This window comes from Aptenodytes patagonicus, chromosome 1 (assembly GCF_965638725.1).
Source record: "Aptenodytes patagonicus chromosome 1, bAptPat1.pri.cur, whole genome shotgun sequence".
Classification (NCBI taxonomy): Eukaryota; Metazoa; Chordata; class Aves; order Sphenisciformes; family Spheniscidae; genus Aptenodytes; species Aptenodytes patagonicus.
Genome location: NC_134949.1, coordinates 193,747,137 through 193,770,258, shown reverse-complemented (window position 1 = coordinate 193,770,258; position 23,122 = coordinate 193,747,137). Strand labels below are relative to the sequence as shown.

The window sequence follows — 23,122 nt, the reverse complement described above, 5'->3', positions numbered from 1 at the left end:
AAGAGAGTGTTTCAGTACATCATTCCCAGATGTCTAAAACAAAATATTTCAGAATCTTTGGTTAATGGTAAATTTTTCACAATGTAATGTTTTGTTTCAGTTCGTAATTGCAGGAATTGTTTAAATGCCTGCATTTTCCATAGGATAGAAACTCTATTTTCTGCCCCTCTCTGCCATGAGCTCTTCCAACGATGATCTCATAGTGATATTAGACTCCTAAGAAAAGAAGTCAATACTGAAATTAGTGGTGAAGAGGGAAACCAGACAGCTACAATTATTGAGTCACAGTTGAAGCCATGTGTTCAACAATTATGCCACCATGAAATCAGGGAAGGCATAGCAGCACAAATGGAAATAGAGAAATAGAGGGAAAGAATGGATGTTAAAGCATTTGCTACAGTAATGAACTTTGTAAAATGGAAGTTGAGGTACTTTTTAAACAATTGTCATTTATGTCAAATATGTAGTGCTCAGGTGTTGTGCCTTGCAGGTTGTCTCTCCACATCTATTCTCAGCAGACTTCATGGTTCTTGCCCTTGGCCAGTGTGCAAATCTGGGATGATCAAAGAGAAAAAGGCTTGGTGGCTCCTACGTGGTTGTTAGTGAACTGTGATGCATATAATGGGATTAGGACATATTTGTTACAGTTGACAGGTTGAATTCAGCAAATGAAATACCTTTACATGCAGAGCAATAGTGGGAGGTGTTGGTAAGGAAAAATGGCAACGTATGTCTATACACTGAACACACAATCTAATCTTCACACTATGGCATATTTAGATTACTTTGCAGAAAATCAGGCTCGTAGAAAGGACAGTAGAAACTTTAGGCACAGTGCATACGCATCAAGAAAGCCCATACTGTAATCTTAAAAAGATTATTTTCTGCAGTCCTCAGGCTTTCTGCTGATGGCACTGGTCTGCATCATATTTTACATAAGAAAATATTGTTTCTTAAAATAAAACCTGGAAATATTTTTCTTAGCAAAAGCAGATATAGATGAAAATATATACTTAGACCTATCCTGGTGTGTCATCTACATTTCCATTATGTGAGACCATCCTGAACAGGAAACAAGGATCTGGACACCTTTGGAAAAAGAAAAACATCCCTCCTGAAATGTGCCCAACCTATAAATGGATGAATCTTCATCTTTTTTCTCCTGTTTTTGCAGGAGAATTGAGCACAGTTAACTAAGAGGCTGGAACAATTGAAATGTTACCCTCCCTGCCATGGCAGTTCACACACAAATCCGGGGGGAAAAAACCAGAAATTTTAGTGTATTGCCAGTACATCTGTTATTTCCAGAAAGCAAAACCATCTTACAAAGCTCTGTAAACAGTCATAAGGGTGTTTCATGAGTGACTTGCCAGGTACATGCAATAATATTTGTTATGGCTGTTGACATTTCCCAGCTATACTCTGTGGCAGGAAAGGCCAAATGTCAGGCTCAAGCGGTACGTAAAGCCCGGGATCCTGGCCTGGTGTTAACAGAGACTTCAACACCCAGGACTGCCAGAGGTGCTGTCATTGAGCATTCATTTCCTTCAGCCCTGCAGTTAGGAAAAGATTGCTTCTTGCTTCTAATCTGCCCCCCTTTTAATTTCCTTTTCATTGCTGCATATAATGATATTTAATTCACATCTCTGTCTTAACTGAAGAGAAAATAATGGCCAATAATTTCAGATATAATCCTCTTCCAGGATGTTCCCAGACTCTTGGGACCTGATTAGTCCCCATGTGACAAAAAATCTTGCTTGGGAGGTGTGCTGGAGTAGAGAACATTTTGCAAACTGAAAATGCTAATCACATGTTTTGTGGCTAACTCTATAAAGGCAATTTATTATTCCACTGTTTCTGTAAGTTCAGTGCCTTTCTGTGGAGCCTCTTGTGTATGGGTTAATTCTGTGTTTTGATCAAAGATCTCCTTTTCCTCACTGCTGAGTTCGGTATACATAGGGCACTGCATGCAAATGCAGTTACATAGCCTTGATGAATATATCCCTGTTTTGGGGGTGGGAAGGTTATCATCCATGGTATCCCTCTGTTGTTAATGGAGAAAGGGAGATTTTTTACACAAGCCTCACTTTAGAAGTACTCAGTGATCTTCTTCCAGTTTGGCGCTCTCCCTTGACAGGTATCTGCCTTCCTTAGATGGAGGATAGCTCCTGTGAATAACTTCTGCCCTTTGTAAAAGTGCCATAAAATGGTAGTCAAGAGTATCAGTCTTCCAAGTTCAGACCAAAGCAAGAGATGAGTCACAGTCACAGAAGGATTTTGAATGCCCAGATTGGAATTGCATGGTGAAGTCCTGACTCTGTTGAAGTCAATAATTAAATTCCCATCAGGTTAAAAAGCCAGGATTTCACCAAAAGACTTTTAGGGTTACTTCATTATCATGAAGGCATAATAAAATGAGTATGTTTCAGAGAGTGAAACTGATTTCACCACAGGGTTTTTTCACCAGCTTTTTGCTCTGTTTGAGTTTCATTGTTTGAACAAAGTAATGACTTTGACCTCATTCGACTGTCTGCCTCCAGTTAGCATCTCCAGCAGCTTGGACACAATATTCTGTGGGTTTTTCTCCAGACATGAAATCAATAATATTAAGTAGGGATGCATTTTTCCATTTGAATGCTTGAAGCTGTTATCAGTGCATTTCTCAAGTTCAACCAAGCATCTTACATTTGATGTTGATTCTGCCTTTCATTTTTCCCCTCTGTATCTGCTTTTCAAGCCGTTACCAGATGATCCCTGACTCTGAGGAGGAGTATAGCCAGGGTGAAATATTTCAACCATTTTACTAAATTGCTCACTTTATGCTACACTGAAAGTGATGCTATTCCTAACTACACCCTAGTCTTCTCTTTGCACATAGTATTAATCACTGATGATCTTTACCAAAGACAAGTAAAGACAGCTTTTAAATGAGGCTCATTTTTGCAACAAGCCGGGCAAAGTTTTAAAAAGCTAATCCCCTTTAATTTTTGGAGAAGTCTGTAATTCCATCAAAGTCATCAGAGTTCAGTTCTTATAGTTCACTATGCAAACCTTTAATAGAAGCACCCAAGGGTACCTGCTGTGGACGTCCCATGTCAGTGTACGTGTTAGTACGCACCTGCCATAGGATGGGGCACCTCCATGCTGTGTGACTGCCTCACATCAAGCCAGGTGATGGGCCCTTGAACACAGGGAGAGGAGAGGGAGCTAGAAGAGTGCAAGGCCTGCTCAAATCGTCCCAGCGGTTCGGGACTACGGGACAAAAGTTGGTCACCTTTATTGATGAAGATCCCAAGTGATTGCTGATGCTTTTGCTTCACTTCCTTGTGAGTGCAACAGCCATTTCTTGGCTAGCCTACTCTTCAAAAGGCTTGCTCTTTGCAGAACAACACAGGCTTGTGATAAAAAATGTGTCCTACATGGCTAATATAAAACCAATTTGGGCCTAAAGTTATAGGCCAGAAAACCCCAGTGCAGGGCTTGCATACGTCAGGAAACGTGTGTTTCTTTTCTGTCTGAGCTTCCTGGGTTCCTGGGGTTCATAAGCTGTGAACCTCAGCCTCAGCAAGCTGACATGAGTCAGGGAGCAGCTGCCTTGGCTTGGCTGGGGTCCTCTGGCCTTGCAGCAGGCATTTCTGGAGCACATGGGAGCAGGTGGGTGCTGCAAAAAGTGAGGTGGTGACAGCTGGCTGCATTTGAGGGTAGGGAGAGGGTGCTGGCAGCCTTTCCACATCCGTGAGCTCAAGGGTTACATCCCTCGCAGGGAATGCCAGAAGTTGGGGTTTGCTTCTCTCCTCCACCTGAGAAGGTTCAAAGCTGCATTTCCTGAGAAGAACATGAGCTACGTGCACTCTCCAGCCCCTCTGTCGTAACTGTTCCCCTTTGCAAGATTGTATTCGGTCGACTAATTCATTTAACAAATGCAGTTAATTGTCTAAAGAGAACAAGCAAGAGTAATGGTGCAGTGCAAGGATGAGGATAGCCCCTTGAGGAGAGAGTGGTGTGGGGTTTGGTTTCTCATCATGGGCGTGTTATGTTGTTAGAAGAAGGTGCAAGAACCCTGCATCCTGACTGGAGCGAGGCGTAAAGCCCCCAGGGATTACAGAGACCCATTTACTGTTTGTATTCAGGTTCTTCTGTCCCGGTGGGGCCAGGACCCGGGGTTGAGAAGTGGCCGTGCCTCTTTCTACTCCCTGCCTTTTCCATTCCAGGCATTTATTTGTAGCCCTTCCATCACTCATTTCTTTTCATTTCCTTCAATTTAAGGCATGTGGAGTATGATAAATTCAAGCAGCTATGACCATTCGCAGATCAGCAGCTTTCCTACTTACCACGGCAGGCATGAGGAATGACCACCTCATGAATTCAATGCCGTGAGGCCTGAAAAATAACAGGAGTTTAACTGGCTGTTTAGGACCATGTTATCAAAGAGCCTGCTCAGCCTTCAGAAGTTCTTACACACTGATAGATCAAGTTCCCCTGAGTTCCCCCCCTTTGCCGCCCCAGCCCTCGTTTGGCACATTAGAGGACAGCAATAGAGTTTCATTAGCACAGTGCAGATCTCTCTGCTGGCTGAATCACCGTCTCTGTGGTTTCAGCCACAATCTAACCCTACAGGGAGCAAATGGCTACAGCAGACCGAGGTATATTCTGACACGGACTGTGCTACCCAAAGCAGATCTGGGCTGTAGCAATAACCCCTTTGTTAATGTGCAGCAAGAAATCACACCACTTCCCTTGTCCCTAATTAAAAGTGTCAGAGTGGCATTGTAACTTGGCTTTTGATTGGAGCGAATTCCCATCATCTGAAGGAGGAGAAGAGAGAACTCTGAGACACAATGATAAAACCCATTCAGCCACCCACTCAGCAAATCACAAAAGTTTTTTGACTTTAAATTTCATATGAGCTCCACAGGGAGACATTTCTTCAATGCCCAGAGCTACCTGACATTTTAATAATATCTGATCATTATGTGCAGCCTTTCATCCCGAAGCATTTTCCCGGAGTATTTATACTGCACACATATACAGGAATCATCCCGTCATTTCTAGTGAGGAATAACATTCAGCCTTATACATATGCAGCTGTGTGCTTAACCCACACAGTGTACAAGGCAGATTGGCTTGTTGGAGCACTCAGGCTCCCCCGCAACCCCCCGAAGGATGATGGGCCACCTCTGCTTCAGCCACAAGCCTGCTACTGCAGTCCTGGGGATTGTACACCACATTCACACTCTCTCCAACCTGCTAAAGTCCTCCAAGGAATAGAGAGCAAACAGTGACAGAAGCGAGAAAGGAACTTCAATATCCCCAGGAGACACTCTTCTTGGAAGAAGAGTTCATCATCCTAATCAAGATCCAATCCAAAGGAATGAGAGCTCCAAAATGTTTGTTTCAAGTACTTTTCATATATTCAGATGTGGAGATTCCTGTGAATATGGGGGTTGCCCTGGGTTTTCAGATACCTAAAATTAATATCTTTCAAATACAAATCCTTGCTGAAAACCATTCACTCTCATAAAACATTTAAGGTTGTTGCCCCCCACCCCCCAATTACTTCCTTTTATTTCAACAAAGACATTTTCAAAACAATTCTACACATCCCAGAAAGGAAACGAAATGCCTTTTTTTTCTCTCTTTAACCTTTTTTCAGAAGTGCATCATTCTCAAGGAGATTGCTAGAGCAATATTTGTGTTAAAGAGCATTTGAAAGGGCTTTCACAAGTTCTCAGTCTCAAGTAAAAGTATCCCCTCCTACAACGACTTCAGCAGAGCTCGTGGGCAGGCGATCCTTTTGTTCAGGCAACCATTGGTTTGCTGCAATTCCCTAACACAAAGTGTGCAAAATGACAATTACCTTTTCCCTTGCAAAACAACCATCTTCACATCACATAAAACATCTGTGTTAAGTCATCAGGAACCTACACATAAATCCAGCTTTAGAAAATGAAGCAACCTGATCATACTTTTAAAAATAAGCATGAAGTAACTTTCATATTAGTCATCCACATTTTGCATACATACATTCCCATAAAATAGATGTGCTCAAATACAATGAGAACAATATAAAGAGATAGTTTCAATGAGAAAAGCATTTTCAGATTATTGCTAGTTGCCTAAACTCAGCAGGTGAAAGTTATAATAGTAAAAGCTTTGTAATGAAAAAGTTAAAAGCATCTCTCTGGCAAATGGATCAGAAAAATAGGATGTCAAGAGCACCATAATACAATTAATCTTCACTCCTGAAAACACTTCTATCACATAGGATAAATCAGACAAACTAATCTTAGATGCATAGAGGTGCGTTTGAAGTGCTTCGTTTGCAAGGTCTTATATTTGCTGTTCTAATTTTTCTTCATTGTTGTTCCTATAATTTTGATGCCAGATAATTTTTCAACCCAGTTGTCAACTGTTTATTTGTTAATAACATTGCACTCTTAAATTTACAGTTCTGGTAAATTCTATATTAGTGTACTTTAAAAGTAAATTTCTATATTAGTGCACTTTAAAAGTAATTACAATGTGCTGTGGCTGACAAAACCAACACTGGTTTCTTGCATAGCACAAAACAAAGTTATCAAGTTTAGACTTGATCTGAATGAAAAGGTGACACCTGGTCTGTATCATTTCTAATGATAGACCAGTCACAAGCAAAAACTGTTACAACATTCACCAGCAGTGTAGCATATGGCAAATACGTACTTCTGCATCACTAGGTAGGCAGTAGTAGGAGAAGGATCCTCTGAGACCCTGGGAAAAAAACACCAAAAACCAAGGGCTTTTTTACTGTATTGGTGACCTGGTGCTAACTCTAAAAGTAGCACAGGCTGCTTGTGAGAGCTCTGGTTTTGGGCAGATGGTTGGATGCCTCATTCCTTGCCTTATTCTTTTTATACGTGATGCAACACTGTAATTTGTTACCGTGAACTGAGTTATCCCAGTGCACATAGAAAAGGCCAAGAAACCTCTCTACATATAGACAGTGTGTCAGCAAAACCACCTAACAATGTCAGCCACTTTACTGAAATCAATTCTTAGGCTGTGAGGAACCAGGACCATGTAAAATATAATATTTCTAGGAAGTAGTTAATTTGCTAGCACAAGATAAATTCATTTGCGGCAACAAAAGAATTATATTAATCATAGATTATGAGCAATTTTCTAGCCATTAAAGTATTTTTAGAGGAGCAGTCAGCAGAGAGTCAGAAGCAGTCACTGTAAGAGGACATGCTGAAAGAAGAGCTGTGTAACACACACGATGTTCCTGGAGAATTTTGAGTTACTTTCAGAGTTCAGACACTCAACCAAATTTCCGCACATCACAGCGCAGCACAGTGCCGTAGCAGCCCATGAAGGGGAACAAGCTCCATTAAAGGAAGAATTAGAGCCATTTGGCCCAAACCAAGCAGTGCTGCTGTCAGGAGTTGCTGAATCCTGCAGCCAGACAGGGGCGAGGTGGTCGTAGCTCCACGTGACCAACCTGCAGCGAGGCTGAGCACATAGTCCACACAGGCACGTGCACGAACACGCATATACAACACATGCATCACATGCACACATATACACATGGCCAGCCACACAGATCAAGACAGACTCAGCATTCATAAACACAAATAGCACTGATGGCCTCATTTTGCTCCCCTTTCTGGCTGATCAGGATAAAGGCCCATTAGTGGGAAATATATATGCAGACTTACACATATATACAATATGGATGTCTCCAGTAACTGGCCTTTGACTCTTAGCCTATCCCGTAGCTGGCCTCTGCCTCACGCATACACACACACAAAAACAGGTCTTTTAGTCATTCCCCAGACCCCACAATGTCCCCAGTTGCTGGCTTGGACCCCCTGGTCCCTTCAGTAGGTTACGCGCAGTGCCTCTGGTCTCTCCTGGATCCATCCCAGACCTACGGCCACTTCAATGCACGGCTTCCAAGCTTATTATCATACTCAGTGGCTAGTCTGGCTTGATGCTCACCAGTGATCACAGAGCAGCATACGCACACACTGTGGTCTCCCTAACTGCGGCACCCCAGACACACGGCTGTCTGACCCCTGGTCCCACTCCAGCTGCTGTGCTCAGACCCCCTTACACACCCCCGTGCACACAGAATAGATCGTTCCTCACCCAGGAAAAGAGTTAGAAATTGAGTTTAATGAGTGTAATGCACTGATCAGGGCGTGGCATGGCCAGACAAGTGTATTGACCAGCAACCTGTTTACATGTGACCAGTCCTTTTTATCCCCTTCCCAAACCGCTATGATCCCTCCCTTTTCCTGCCTTTTGTTTTCCCGCTAAGGACCCTCAACTAAGTCTTGTACAATCCCAAGATGCTCTTCCCCTACATCGCTTAACAAGTCCCATACCCCTGTAGGCAGTGCCCCCCTCAGTCTGTAAGATGATCCATAGAGCATTTCCATTGACTGGTCTTGATAGTTGTCACGCTCGACCCCTGGGGCTGGTGCTCTCCTGTGACAGCCCTGGGAGGCACTAGGTCAGGGGACTCTCTTTTCTCTGATTAGGTTATCGGGCTTTCCCCATCTGTGATGGTACCTCTGTCCTTCTTTGTGCTTGTGGAGATAAGACTTTAATCACAAGTATCAGGAGGAAGCAGCAAGTGATGGTGGTTGGAAAATCCCTTCTGCAGGCGATGGAGGCACCTGTCTGTTGATGACACATTCCACATATTTGATGAGGGCATGGAACTGGGATGTTGCAGAGAAACTGCTGAGGCTTGTCCAGCCATTGGACTATTACCCCTTTTTGCGCATCCATGAGCTCTGACCCTGCAGCTGATCCTGCATTGAGCAGGAGGTTGGACTAGAGACCTCCCAAGGTCATCTGAGTGATTTTGTGATTCTGTGATCATCTGAATCACAATCACTGTCTGTGAGTGTACTCATACATTGCCACATTTGCAAGGAAATTTGATTTAAGTTAAATTTAAATATGCTCTTTCATTTTAGTTTAGCTCAACTTGGATTGAATAATTTTGTATTCACCATGGATAAGAACATAGGTGAGAACAGTAGCCCATTCTCAACTGACAACCATGTTAAGCTGTCAGAAGTTGTCCCGTACCTCAACCTTGCATGTCCCCATAAATTTAAGATGCCTGACTTGATGTGCATTGAAACTATTGCAAGGCTTCCATTCATTTGATTGGAAATTGAATTAGGCTCCATTCAGTTTAAAACAGCAAGATTAAATTTTCAGATGTGGGTCTGAAGTACATTTAAAGAAAGACCAGCAGACCAAACACATCTATACCAGACTTTAAGAGATCCCCAGGTAAATGAAAATAAATGAAAAACATGCAGTCGTCATGTCGCAGGCCAGTTTCTACCCATGTTTGCAGTAGAATCGTCAAACCTGCCTGGCCATCAATAAGCAGTTTGGGCAAGCACATCGGAAGCCTAAGCCCAGTTCTGTGGACTCAGAGCAGGTACATGTTTGCCTTTCTAGAGCTTAAGGACTGCAGATTTGGTATCACATGTGTATGTTCTTTCTGATATCAAAATCACAAAATTACCTTTTCTTTTCAAGCTTACAGCATGTCTCTGGCCTGCTGTTAATAGGCTGCAAGATTTTTGCTTGTGTTTCAGATGCATAGTTTTTCCTCCTCCAACTCGTTTTCCCTCATAAATCCCCTGGCTGATGAGAAAGTGTGGTGTATCCCTTACATCTAACTACATTCAGCAGTTGCTCTGTCATGTGCCTGCTGTGTCCAACATCTAGTCTTTCCTTCTTCTGCTACTGTTTTAATGCCTCAGACAATTGGCTTTGTACATATAGTACAAACGCCAACATATCCTGCAAACTCTTCCAGACTCTGGTAGGATTTTTTTTTTTTTACTGGGTCTTTCAGAAGGCATAATATTATTTTTACCCCCTCACCACACAATTCTGCAGAATCCCATATACTACAACAAAGGGAATGAGTTCTTTAAAGACAATATGCAAGCAGTCATCATTCTCCCTAGATTTAAACGTATTTTTAAAATATTTGGATTACCCAGATAGCGGAGGGAGTATTTCAGCTCTTTGGATATTTGTCATTTGCATCCTGATCATATGCCAGGTGTCTTCAATTCATTAAATTCCATATTCTGCCTTTCAAGCAGAGTCCTGAACAAGGGGTGATGGGGAACTGCACTTTGGTAGGAGTAGTTTCCAGGTAGGGCAGCTACTGTTCAAGCCCTGCTCAGCTCTTGGTCAGTGTTTATGGGGAATGGCAAGTCCTCACTCCCTCCATTTTTAGGGAAGCTGGCTAGCATATGTTTTCAGGATCACAGAACTTTTCAGGCTCAAGAGAACCATTTTTGCTAAAGAGAGAAGCCCCAGGCAAGAGCAGACATTTTATATTCTGTCTGCTTTTTTGCACTGGTGCAAGACTGGCCTGTAGAGGATGAGTGATGTCTGGATTGAGAACTTTTTATTTAATATCATACTTTCCCATGGGGGGAGGGGAATCAACGAAGGACTGAAATACCCAAGTCATCCAGCCTAAATATCTAGGGCTTTCCGATCTGCTAGTCCCCTGGAGTGCAGAGCTAGCCTTTTGTTCTTACAGTACCTGCGACTATCCTCTGTAGAAAGTCACCACATCTCTTCTACTCTTCAGGACTTCTGTGTCTCTCTCTGGCAAATGCAGCTCTCTCAGGAGTCATGCTCTTATTTGCTGTGTCTACAGTGTGGGACCCAGCTGCTTTGTGGTGGGCCATGGTGGACAGTGAGACGAGGCACCTTTTGGACCAATCCACTTGCCCATGCCTCTGCATTTGCTTCCAAAAGAAGCCAGGGTACCTGAGAGAATGATACAAACCCAACTTCTGTCCCACCTTATGGCCAGGACATGGCTGAGTTATACATCCATGTGCAAAAACTGCCATGTACGACTCTCCACAGCTATCAGCTCTGTGTCAGTGGTGGTGTCAGAAGTCTGCCTGTGGAAATGAATAGTCCGTGTGAGAAAATTGTTATTTGCCATCCTCTGTTTTAACCAGCAAGTTGTCCTGAAAGTTTTCCAGAAAGACTCTCTCTCTGTCTTTCCCTCCCTCTTTCAAAAGTAGGGAGCCCCGAATCAAAATGCTGGTCCCAAGGGGTATCTGCAGAATCATAGGGTTTGTCAAGCCCACAAGGGAAATTCATGTCTTTTCATCATCTGCTGATGGATGAAAGTGTCATTTGCAGGGAAAAGCTCCAAGCTGGAGATGGTGAGAGCATCACACAGAATGGTTGCATTCATGCTGAGCAGCTCTAGAGCTGTCATCATCAAATCGGGCCTCCGTGTTCTCCGATACCTGACATAATTTGTGAATAATGAATAGGGCCAGGTCCCTAATGATCTCCAGGTGTGATTTAACCTGGATTAAGCCTTCCACATACTGTATTTAGTTCTTGCAAGGTCATTTCACTTCTAATAAGTATTGGTTTGCACATGCTCAGCTGTGTTCTTGTCCTTTAATGCAGTAACTGACAGATGGTAGCAAAATATCCTTTTATAATGAAACCTGCTGAAGGAGACTGCTTAGGCCCTCAGAAAATACAATTTGCCAAATAAAAGATGGTCTCCAGGAAAGAAAGGAAATACTGTAATGTAGTATATATTAAGTAAATTTCCTCAGGCATCTGGTGATCAGTAGCTTTTTCTCATGTCAGAGAGGTGACCTAACTCTTTGTTTCCAATTAGTTATTGCCTCATTCACCTTTGTACTCTTAAAAGTCTTGTTTCTGTGGGTTGGCATAAGTAGTGCCTCTAAAAATGTGCAAATTAACTGCATGAGGATTTGTTGTAGAGGCTTCGTAGGTACAGATTTGTATCTGCAGTGTGTAGTCAGATACTTAAGGTTTTCACTTGCGCTATAATTAGCCTGGCTTCTGGGTGAATTTCACACTCATTTTTTAGACACAATTATGCCCATTTCTCTTAAATCACTATTAATTCCTAGCAGCATTGCTACTGAATCCTTTATGTGAGCATGCACACACCCTGGATTTTCTCATGGCCTGTGCAAGCTTATTTTGGCAGCTGAATACATCAGAGTTGTCTAACGTATCATATTCTGTGAGGCAGGTGGTTTTGGATGGCAGAAACCTCTCCTTTTCAAACCTCCAATAACCTGCAACCTTCTTCTAAAGCCTGTCATTTGCTGAGTAGCTATCTTTGCCACTCTTAGTTTCCTCAGGCTGCCCCATAACCATTTTTTTACTCTTTTATCCCCTGTACCAACACACAGTTAAGGAAGACTTGATGTGACTTCCTTTAGCATCCATTTACACTGTCCTATAAATCATACAACATGTTCTGCACAGGCTCAAATCTAGGCATTAGATGAGAATCCATCTGTTCGTTGCTCCCAATGGGAATATAGTTTCTTTCTCTGCATCACTGCTTGACAAAACTTCTAATCCCATCTGAAACTGCTAGTGTGTTGTGTTTGGGGCCTGTTATATCAAATATACATCTCTCTGCTCTCTCCTTCCCCTCTCAGGAATTGTTATTTTTAAACTGCTTTTCTATCTCTGATGGAGTCAAAAGTTACATCTTAACCTATACAAGCTCTGGTGGCATATGCTGCTCGGCTATTCTGCTGCAGTATCATGAAATCTGTCATCCAGCTCTGTTCTTCTGATCTGTAACCCCCTTGTCATTACTACCCTTATGGAGAAATTCATGCGAACGCTTCTCTCATTTCTGTTTCTTGCCTGGGTTTTCTTTCACTGTTCTTGGATGTCATGGCCAGCAGTAGGTGAGTATTTGCATTAGCCTTTTGCTCTATCAGGAGGGCAATCAACAGTACTGGACAACTTAGAGCATAGTCCTGCTGCTATAATGTGCCCTGTGCATTACAACACTACAAGAGTGTTAGGGTCAAGGTGATGTAGCTGCCAGAGCGCTCAGGCACACCATTATTTGAAGAGGGGATCACTGCAACTCTTGAACTGCAGACTCCTTCCTACCTGTAGGTGTCTAAATCTGTGATATAAGTTCCCCTTTGCAGCCAATGAGGAATATAAAACAGGCACCTCTAAGGTCCAATTTATTTCAACCTAAAGTAAATAACTAAAATACATGACTAAAAAGTTATTTCATTTCTACTGACTAAAAAGGCAGCAAAGTCTGACTAGCTTACATGTACACAACTACACATAGATCTCTGACCAGGAGACATGCCTCAGTAGGCCACTACAACTGCAGCAAACCACAGGTGACTCAATGCATCTCACTCCTCCTTCACTGTGGGCTAAGGTCTGTCAGAGCCCCTTGTTGCTGGGGGCTAAGGATCTACATATGCGTGTATGTCACTCAAACGCACATACGGTTTCTTAGCTGACACACAGCAATTTGTTCCTCTTCACAACGCGAGGGAACATTTGAACCCATGATGCATCTGAGCCACCAGGCACTGCGTATCAGGGAGCTGCTTCTTGGAGCCAGCCTATAAAGAGCACAAAGTACATCACTGGGGTTTTTTGTGTTGTGTTGGTTTTTGGGTTTTTTTTTTATTGAGAATGAGGAAGTGCCTGACTCTTTTTACCGATCTCACAGATTGTGAAGCCTTTAGTCATCTATAAAGAGGCACATTCGACATAGTTTGGAGGTTTTGCCTTTTTTTAGCACGGACTATTCACACCTTCAGAAATGCCCTAGAGTGACCCAAGCCTAGTGTCTCTCTTTTATTGCCGAAAATGCTTGCCAAGAATTTTGGAGCAAGGCACCACCCCGAGTGCATGTTCTAGATAGGCCACATCATTACACCGAATAGTGCAAATTTGCTGGCATTTAAGGCTGCCCAGTCCCATGTAACCTCCAACTGCTTACCGTGACTCCCCCAACCAGAACAAGAGCACCATTCCTGCACAGTCCCACCTCACACCACCGTACCTACAGCCCCATGCTCTCTGCCTCCAAGGTTTTGCATGGAACTACTGAGCATTTCACAGAGCAGATGCAGCAGCGTGAGTCACTGTCTCAGCAAGGAATGAGTTACTGCTATATTGCTCCATGGAAACAACCCATGTATACGCTTGAATATTGTGCAATGCACTTTGAGGCCACTTACATGCCTCTGAAATAGAGATAATTTGTTTACTTCACATATACCCAGGAGAAGAGTAATCTGTGTCACACAACTGCCTGGGTACTTCTGATGGAGCATCTAACATGTGATAGCTTGGCTGAGATTTGGATGGTTCAGGCCACCTGCTTGCAGAAAAAGGAGCTCAAAGCAGGAGCCTTGACTTGTTTGCCCTTAAGGCTGGCTCTCTTTCAGTCCTCAAAAGAAGGTAGCTTTATGTAAAACACCTGTTAGAAATGGTCCCTGAAATGTGCTGACCCCCAAAACATGCCTGGAAATTGTCTGGGACAGGGGCCAACACCATGCCAGACACTGGTCGAGGAGTATAACAGGGTAAATGATTGTGCTCCAGTAGCTAGAAACACTGCTAGTGATTGTTGAATTTACTCTCATAGCTGTAGCTGAATGTTTCCATCCATGTTCCCTAGAGGTGGTCTTTGTTTACAGATTTAATAGCTAGAAAATGTGATTTTTCTGACCATCCCCACACTTTATGGCACATCTTTCAAGCTGCTGTAATGAAGAAGCACTAGCAACAAAGCTATTACTCCACAAGCAAAATTTCTCTTCTTGGCAGCTCTTGGCATAAAGTTACTTCAAAAAGTGTCTTAATATTCTACAAACAAATCAATTATTTATAATTGTCTTGTCTTTAGATGTGAATTAAAGTAATGGTCTTTTTTATAGAGTTGAAAGGAAGCAGACAGGTTTAATTGAAGTAAATGAAATCTACATGACCACCTTTTTTTTTAAAACTTTTTAGGAAATCAATGTATTGACGGTAGCATTGGTCAACCAAGACAGAGAAAAAAATTCAGAGAAACGAAGCCCGGGTCTAAAATCAGAGAAAGAGGCACTATTAATAGGTAAGATAACCCCAAAGAATATTTTTGAGAACAAAATGCTTTTTAAGAAGTTTTTGGTTTGCATATGTGTTTACATGAATCTCTGTGCTAATAAAAGTAAAAAAAAAAGATTTTTTTTTTTATTTTTCATCTATATTCATGATGGCTTTTAGTAAGAGAAATCCTGAAATACAAGTGAACTTCTCCTTTCTAAAAAATTCTGCAGAGTTTAATGAAAGGATTTCAGGTATGAAGAAAATTGCAGGATCTGCATTTAGACTTGCAGCATGAATGTGTGAAGACTTTATTTACATCAAGATTTAGCAGGCTCGAATTGTATAACTTGTTATCTGATTATAAGACAAAATGGTGAAGGAGAAAGGGATGGAAATAATATTAGCAAACTACCAAACAAAAAATATGTATGCTGGCTGTATTAAGCAAGCCAGATTTATGCTTTTGACATTAGGTGGGGGAATTAGCAATATGAATATTTATAAAGAATACCACAAGGACTGTCATATCCTTTACCTAGAATAAAATCTTTAAAATAAACTCTTAAAAAGTGCCTAAAAACTAAAGCTTATAGGCAGTGGGCTAGCTAACTGGTACCTAGCACTTAGCCACACAGGAATGCTGGCTGTACCCATGCTACCCTTGGAGGGAACATGCCCCATTCATATCCGCGCATGTTTTGCATTTGGCTTCAGTGGGGCAGGTTTTCATGGAGCCTAAAGGCCCACGGTCCAAAGTGCTCCCTATGGCATGGTTGCTATTCACAGGAATGCTGACCTGAAAGACCAGGTTTCATTTCTTCGGTTTGGTCTTTTCACAAAATCAGCGGTGTTCTGGCAGGTGATAGTTCCAAAACTACCTTAATTTGTTTAAATGCAACTCATTTGCATCTGCTAAGCACCAGGAAAGTTGCTGGTTTATTGCTGGGGCATGGATTCACAGTTCAGCCCAAAAAGGTCATTTAAAAGTGAAGAATGTATTTAAACGTTTAAAGGGCTTAGTACACAAACTTTCTGTGACTGGTGAGATGTGGAACAGTGGGATGTACAGAAATGTATGAATTGATTTAATTTTGCTTGTTATAATAAAATTCGGAACTTTTAATTGTAATGGACAGTATTTGATGTGTTCAAAGATAACTTCTGTGAGAAGGGTAGCAAGGATGGGATTTTAAGAACAGAATAACAAACTTTTTTTTCTAGGTCACTCATTATTTGACTGTGACAAGTGGTGGCAGTGTCCCAAAGTGGACACCAGCTGTGCAGTGGCGCACTCAGATAAACAGTGTAATCTCAGTCCAGATATTACTGGTCATAATACCCCCACAACTGGCTCATTGTTACAGTTCAAAGGCAAAAAATTGCTCAAGGTGGATTTCATGTTATCTCTTCCTCTGAGGCATGTTTAGGTGCGGCAAGGGAAAAACAGGCCTTGCCTCCATCTATTCACTAAGTTTGTCTATATTTTACAAAATTCAATATTGTCTTAGAGGAAAAGAACATATAAGAAGAAAAAACACTAAAAAACTATCATGGAACTCCAGTCAATAACTGCAAAATATTTTCAAATGACTTTTTATTTACATTATATGAAAGAGCTAGCTTTGAACATCCTGAATTGAAAAGCCTTGGGAACACACATAACAAACGCGATGCCACTGGTAAAATGGGATTTGAATACAAATTGGATTTCCAGTCAACCCATCCAAGTGTGATGGTCTTGGCTTTTGCTTCAAGAGCTCTTGTGTGTGTTCTTATGGTCACGCACAGCACAAAGAAGGCAACTGCTGCTAGGACTCGCCATAGTATAACATTAAATACACGCCCCTCCCTTTGCAGGATCAGAAGTTTGTAAATGCTATTGGAAAAATGAGGGAGGAAAAATGGTGTTCTTTGCAAAGCCAGTCTAAAATGAGTTAAATTTTACTTATCATTTTCAACCGTGGCCAGTATTTGGGGAAAAATGAAATCCAAGATTATCCTAATTCATTGAGCATCAAGAAAGCAGTATGGCCTGCAGTACACAAGATACAGTGACCCATTTTTGTCATTTCTAAGCATTTTTAATCCTGGTGTTTATGCTTTAAATATAAGGAACTTCCCCTAGGGTCGTTCAGCTAAGAAACCCATCCAAACAGAGTTGAAAATATTTGCTCTGATTCTTACAGTCCAACTCTCCCCAAACAGTGAGTAACACACATGCCATTTTGTATTTTCACTGTTCCTTTAGAAGAGGAGAAATTGGATACTGCTTTTAATAGCAATTCTGATGCCCCAAATCTTGTTTTCTCTGGTCATCATTATTATGCTGTCACTTGATTTTCACTGCAGAAAAAATCTCTAGACTTAGATCCTGATTCCTCCTAAGCCACTTTTATTCCCATACCTTTTAAAACGATCCTGTAAATAACAATGACGATAGACAGAACTGACTCTCTTTTAAGAAAAAGTAAATAAGTAAATATGTCATAAAGGATTTGTGTTTTCTTCAGCAGCAGTTAGGGGTAATATGGATTAAACACTTTTCATAACCAGCATCAGCATAATTACTAGAAAAAATTGAGGGAGTGAGGTTTCTGACACAATTATATGAAATATTTTCACAACAGAGCATCCAGTGAAGGGGAAAAAAGCAATAATTTTACCATTGCAATATCCACAATTTTATATTGGTAAATCAAGCATAAAATTGGTAGTTGAAATGCTTCCAGCAAGTCTTTGTTTAGAAATTCCTTTATTCATCAGTATATTATCTTGGTCACTTACTTGCTAACTGCTGTCATTCCTGAAGATGAGCTATTGTGTTTACCATATTATTATGACTGTATTAAAAATGTGCCATTTTGTTATGTTTATTGGGTTGTGTAAGAAAAATAAGAATCATAATTCATACTGAAAAACCTGCAAGAACAGGCTATTCAGAATTATTTTGCTTATTTTACTGATACATTGTCTAAGGTAATTTCAATAGTTTGTGTGCATTTGTTTTTAATACAGGTATCATATCCACATTTCTTCACGTCCACCCTTTTGGAGCCAATATAGAATATCTTTGGTCTTATATGCAGCAGTTGGACTCTAGGGTAAAAAAATTTAATCAAAATCTGTTTTCTCTATAGAAATATTGTATTATTCTTTACTGCAGGTTAAACTCTTCGTGCGTTTCCATTAGAAAGATAATGGGATATGGGGCTTGGGGGTTTGCAGTCTTTATTCATTCGCAAATTACAGTGCACGTGCTTGTGTTGACGTCTTTGCCTCGTGCTGCTTAGCTATTCTTTGTGGCAAAGAAGAGCAGAAATTTAAATGGCAAAGACTAGCAGCTGATTTTATGATACATGATCCTGAAATACAGCTGAGGAGAAAGAAAGCAGAACAAGAGGCAGGTGTAGCCATGGCCATCAAACTGTGCAGAGTTTTAGGAGATGATTCCTTATTCTTCTAGAAGTTGTTAGTCATGGGTCACACTGAACATGAACTTTCATGAACATGTGAATGGACCATGAAGCATACCCTTCGTCTCCACATGGAAGCAGAGAGCGCCTCATAAAGGAATTGGCTGACCCTATTGCTAAATTCAGAGAAGGTGTGGTCAACACAAAAGCGAGGCCAACACACTACAGTGTGCAAAGTGTTTTTTAATGCATCAGTTCGTACAGTCCATAGTCAATACACACCGTAGGATAAGATTCTTTGACTTACTTTTAAATATCTACTCTAGGATGAGATGAAATCAAGGCCCAAAAGGGCCTCTTCCTCTCCGCTGAATATTAAGCAAGTCAAGGGTGAGAAGCTCAGCTGTGAAATAGCTGCCTTTGATCAGGTGAATGCTACTCTAAGTGCTAAACAACGGCCCTGCAGGATGCTAGACTGCATGAGATACGTAGCAGATGCAGGGGTCACCCTGTGGTTAGCCACAGCTCTGATCCACATCTGCCAATACTTCCTTTGGACATGGCGATGATAGTGCTTGCCCAGATCTTCTTGCAACATGGAGTCAGGATGTAGCTATGGTGTGCACCTGGACTCAGAATGTGAGTGGCACTCCTTGTGTGGTGGTCATTAGACACAACTCCTTTGATCCTGGTAATATTTTGTTCCTGAACACTCCCTCCAGCCATGCCACCCATAGCCAAGATCACCTTCCAGCTGCTTTGATGGGCTGGTTTGATGGGCTGCTTCATGCCTCTGAAGGATCCTTCCTCTGTTTCTATGAAAAAGTGTATAGCTAAAAGCAGAGGAGATCCTGAGCTAGAAGCCCACTGGAAATAAGACAGGTTGCATGGATGAGTGAGGAAGGATGATGAAGTTCTTAGGCACTAGCTTCAGGCCATGGCAGCTCAGATTTGCTAGTGCTTTACAGTCCACTGCTACCCACGGTGAAAAGGGAGTAAGGGATGAGGATGGTAGAAAGAGGTGAGAAACTGGTGAATTGCAATTTTTTTTTTTTTAAATTGATTTTATCAAGACCTGATACATCCAGAGCTTCACACCTGCAACCATTCCTCTTCTTCTTTATTCCCTGCCTCTGCCACATGTACACATTTCTTCATCTTGACCCCAGTTCCTGCAGCACCCAGTCTGCCCAATCTCCTCCGTCATCTTTCAAGTCCTTCCTTAACACACAGCGTTTGGCTAAGTTTCAACTGCTTTTTCCCCTGGCTGACCCCTCCAGCTCTGTATCTCTTGAGCGACAACAGCAATCATTTAAAATACCGGCCCCTTGGGCTCCAGCCCTGCTGCTCATTCCTTCTGCCCACTGAGCTCTTCAACTTTCTCCCCCTTCACTGCTGCGGTCCCTTCTTGTGCATTGTCTGTAGGCTCTGTCCTTGAATTTCTACTCACATGAGTAACGTGTTGGCTTCTGTGAGGCTGCCAAGATCGAACACTTAATTTGCAAACACAGCTTTCATGGAAGGAGCATTGTCTCCATCTCTCCGAGGTGGAGCCCCTGCAGCTACCACTGGACCTACCTGCTGCATAATAAACATGAGCCACAAAATTTGACCTCGCTGGTTTATTTTGGAAGTAACTGCTTGTAGCAACAAATTACTTTTTAATAGAGCAATCCAGAGATGCAATCTCAGAGATTAATTTCAATTATTTCCATGGTTAGCCTGTCATTCCTCACCTGAACAGGAATGATAAGGTCAGCACACCTGTGCAGGCCGCAGGCTCAGCATATTGCTCAGATGCATTACCCAAAGGTAACCAGCTATCCGTTACTGCCATAAGAGTACATAAAAGATGGACCTGATTACTCTGGGGCTTCAGACTGCTTCCAACACTGATTTTTGGTGCCACCTTTAACAAATAATTTAATCTTTCTGCTGCACTAGCCTCTTCATGAAAGTAAGAGGTGATAGATATTTTCTTGCCTCCCTTGGGTGGAATGAGGTATAATTAGCATATTTTATGTTTATATACTGTTTTAAAAAGAAAACTTTTCACCATGGAAGGTTCCAACTAATATGAATAAGCAGAAATACCATCATTGCCAGAGAAGCCTATCAAACCATGGAGATACCCGTGGATAACAGGCAGCACCCATAGATTTCTTTACTGCTCCTTTCATGACCATCACTTTAGAAGAAGTAGCAGTAGGATGAAATGGTTCATTTTCCATGACTGTTCATTTCTTGACTTTCCTACTGATTGTACCAGAAAGGTTGCTTTTGTGAAAGTGTTTTCTGCGATGAGAGCATCTTTCCCATTAGGAAGGTGACCAGTCATTAAGGTTGAGCAATGCCGAGTCAGGAACTTTACTGCTTAGTTATCTGGAGCTGCTGAACTGGGCCAAACTGGGAGAAGATGGCTCCATGGATAGTCAGCCCTAAGTAACAAAAGTGAGCTGATTAAAAATAAAGTCCCTGTGTTAGTTTTTTTGCAAGAGAAAAACTGATGGAGCTGGGAGGAGGATTCAAGAGCTCATGGGATGGGAAGGAAGAATAAGGTCCCATTTGCTTCCTCCTCCTCACAAGTATACCCGCAACTGTAGTTCTTAGATGGACTTTGTACCACACTGTGTGGCAGCAGCCCTGACATAACAGTTGTAATTCTTTTACGGTGGGATGCCACTTACAAAAGCAGAATCATTCCTGCAAGGAATCTGCACTTGCTTTGGAGTCTGGAAATTCATGTCAGGCTAAGGTTAAAAAAAATAATAATGGTTAGTTGTTTTCATCTGGCCTGGATTTCCCACCCCCTCACCCCGTCCCTTATTTCTGTTCTCCGTATTTCCTCTTTCCAATCTACAGGGCAGCTTTCTCACTTTAATTTTACCTTTATTTCTTTCTCAGATCTCTGCAAATGAGATAGAAATGCTTTTGATGAGACTGCCACGCATGTTTAAACAAGAATTCACTGGTGTAGGAGCAACACTGGAAAAGAGGTGGAAGTTTTGTGCCTTTGAAGGAATTAAAACTATCTGACTGTGACTAGTAATGAAGCTATGCAGAAGAAGAATTCCTAGAGCATGGCAGGGTTATAAAATATTAAAGTAAGAAATTTGGGTTTGGGCACATAGTAGTATGTTTTCAAAGTTATCCAAGCCTAATTTTAGTTACATTTGTGACGTTCTCTTGTGAGTGGAAATGTAGTTGTGCACCAGTTCCTAAAATAAAATAAAATTTTTTTAAAAAAGTTTCAAAATGTGACAGATCTGTTTCCTATGAAAACTGAAGAAAGATGCCACAGTCATAATGATTTCAAAATACTCCATGTCCTACTTCTAAGAAAAGCTCATTGAGCAAACAGTTAAGGAGAAAGATTGCCCGGTTATGGTCGCTAAGCTACAGCGATGTATATGTAATATGTAGTAGAACTCATTAAGTTTCGTTATTGAAAGTTCTTTCTGTTCAGTGAGAAAATTGAGTAATTTTACAGTGAGGAAAAGCATACCAAAAGAAAACTTGAAGATGTGTCTGAAGTTATTGTATTTTGTAAATTAAGTTATATGCTGTACCAGGGATTTTTGCCTTATTGAAAGAGGCCTGAAAATGTGATTGGAGTCCTCAAGAATGCTTTATCAAGAATATTATTTTTCTAATGTAACTATTCTCCATTATAGGTTCTTTTAACATGGATTGCATATCAATTTTCATAAACATGTAAATAAGGAGGAAACCAGTGTTACTGTATTGTATTTGGTATGTAACATTCAGGTTTATGCATCAAAATAAATATTCAGTTGCATTACTGTTACAAATTTTATAGCAGATATATTAATTTTTATCAATAAATATGACTTCTACCATATTGTTCGTACAAGTTTTTCTTCTATGTTTTTGTATTTTTATCAATCCAGCAGGAGTCTCCTGGCACTTATCTTTCTCCTACCTGAACTGCAGATAACTTGGTTAAATCAATTAGGAATCAAAAAAGAGCTTGCAATATTAGCTAAGATTAAAATAATAAAAAATATTGGTGGAGGAAGTACCAGCATGGACCTTTGTTTAGCTGAACAGATTTCATTTGTTTTTTCAGACAAGCAGCCAGGTTTTAAAATGAACACCTTCAAATTTCTCATATTCAGTGTTGTGTTGGGTAGTTGCGATGCATCCAATTAGTTACTCCTTCTAACTCCCAGCTAATGCTTCTGGCCTCTGGCCAGCCAAGGAAAAGAATAACTCACTTTTGGTGGTGTCCCTTAAGTAGGGACATCTATGTACATTATCATTTAGGATTTACTGTCAAACACACAGCATTCCAGCACTCCTGTAAGAGCCAACGAAAGCTGAAGAAGTGGGTGTATCAACCAAGCCAGGAGGGTATGGAAGGAATCACTCCTCCCAGAGCCCTACTTTAAGGAACTGCATCAGTACAGCATTTAGCGTGGTGCTGGATAAGAAACAGCAGCCCCCTCCAGGTCACACCTCTATGTAGGCAGAGGAGCCAGCCACAAGAGACTGGCCCTATAAAGTGGGGCACCAACAGCAGGAAAGATGGCAAATTGCAACAGATGCAGGGAGTATCCAGATACATGTCAGAGTGATGTTTCACTCAGGTTCTTCAATAAACAGCAATTAGTGTCAAATGCAATTAGTCATGAAGGAACTCTCCTACCTGGCTGTTAGTGATTACTGCTTTAGGACCTGTTTCTCTTCTGGCATCTACCTGGACTATAGAAATATTAAATGAAATGTTAATTGTGTACAAAAGGGAAAAAAGAAAGAGGCTT

At 41.4% G+C, this 23,122-nt stretch overlaps 1 protein-coding gene across 2 annotated transcripts in view; it reads left to right on the top strand.

The window, feature by feature from the left end:
* The window catches only part of ENOX1 (ecto-NOX disulfide-thiol exchanger 1), a 382,814-nt gene extending 360,623 nt beyond the window's left edge, over window positions 1-22,191 (top strand). For both annotated transcript variants that reach the window (XM_076363460.1, XM_076363466.1), the window contains 3 exons: window positions 14,848-14,950; window positions 17,941-18,026; window positions 21,243-22,191. In XM_076363460.1, the coding sequence (XP_076219575.1) occupies window positions 14,848-14,950; window positions 17,941-18,026; window positions 21,243-21,374 (321 nt within the window). In that variant the 3' untranslated portion in view covers window positions 21,375-22,191. The remainder of the gene's footprint in view (window positions 1-14,847; window positions 14,951-17,940; window positions 18,027-21,242) is intronic.
* Window positions 22,192-23,122: the final 931 nt, after the last annotated feature.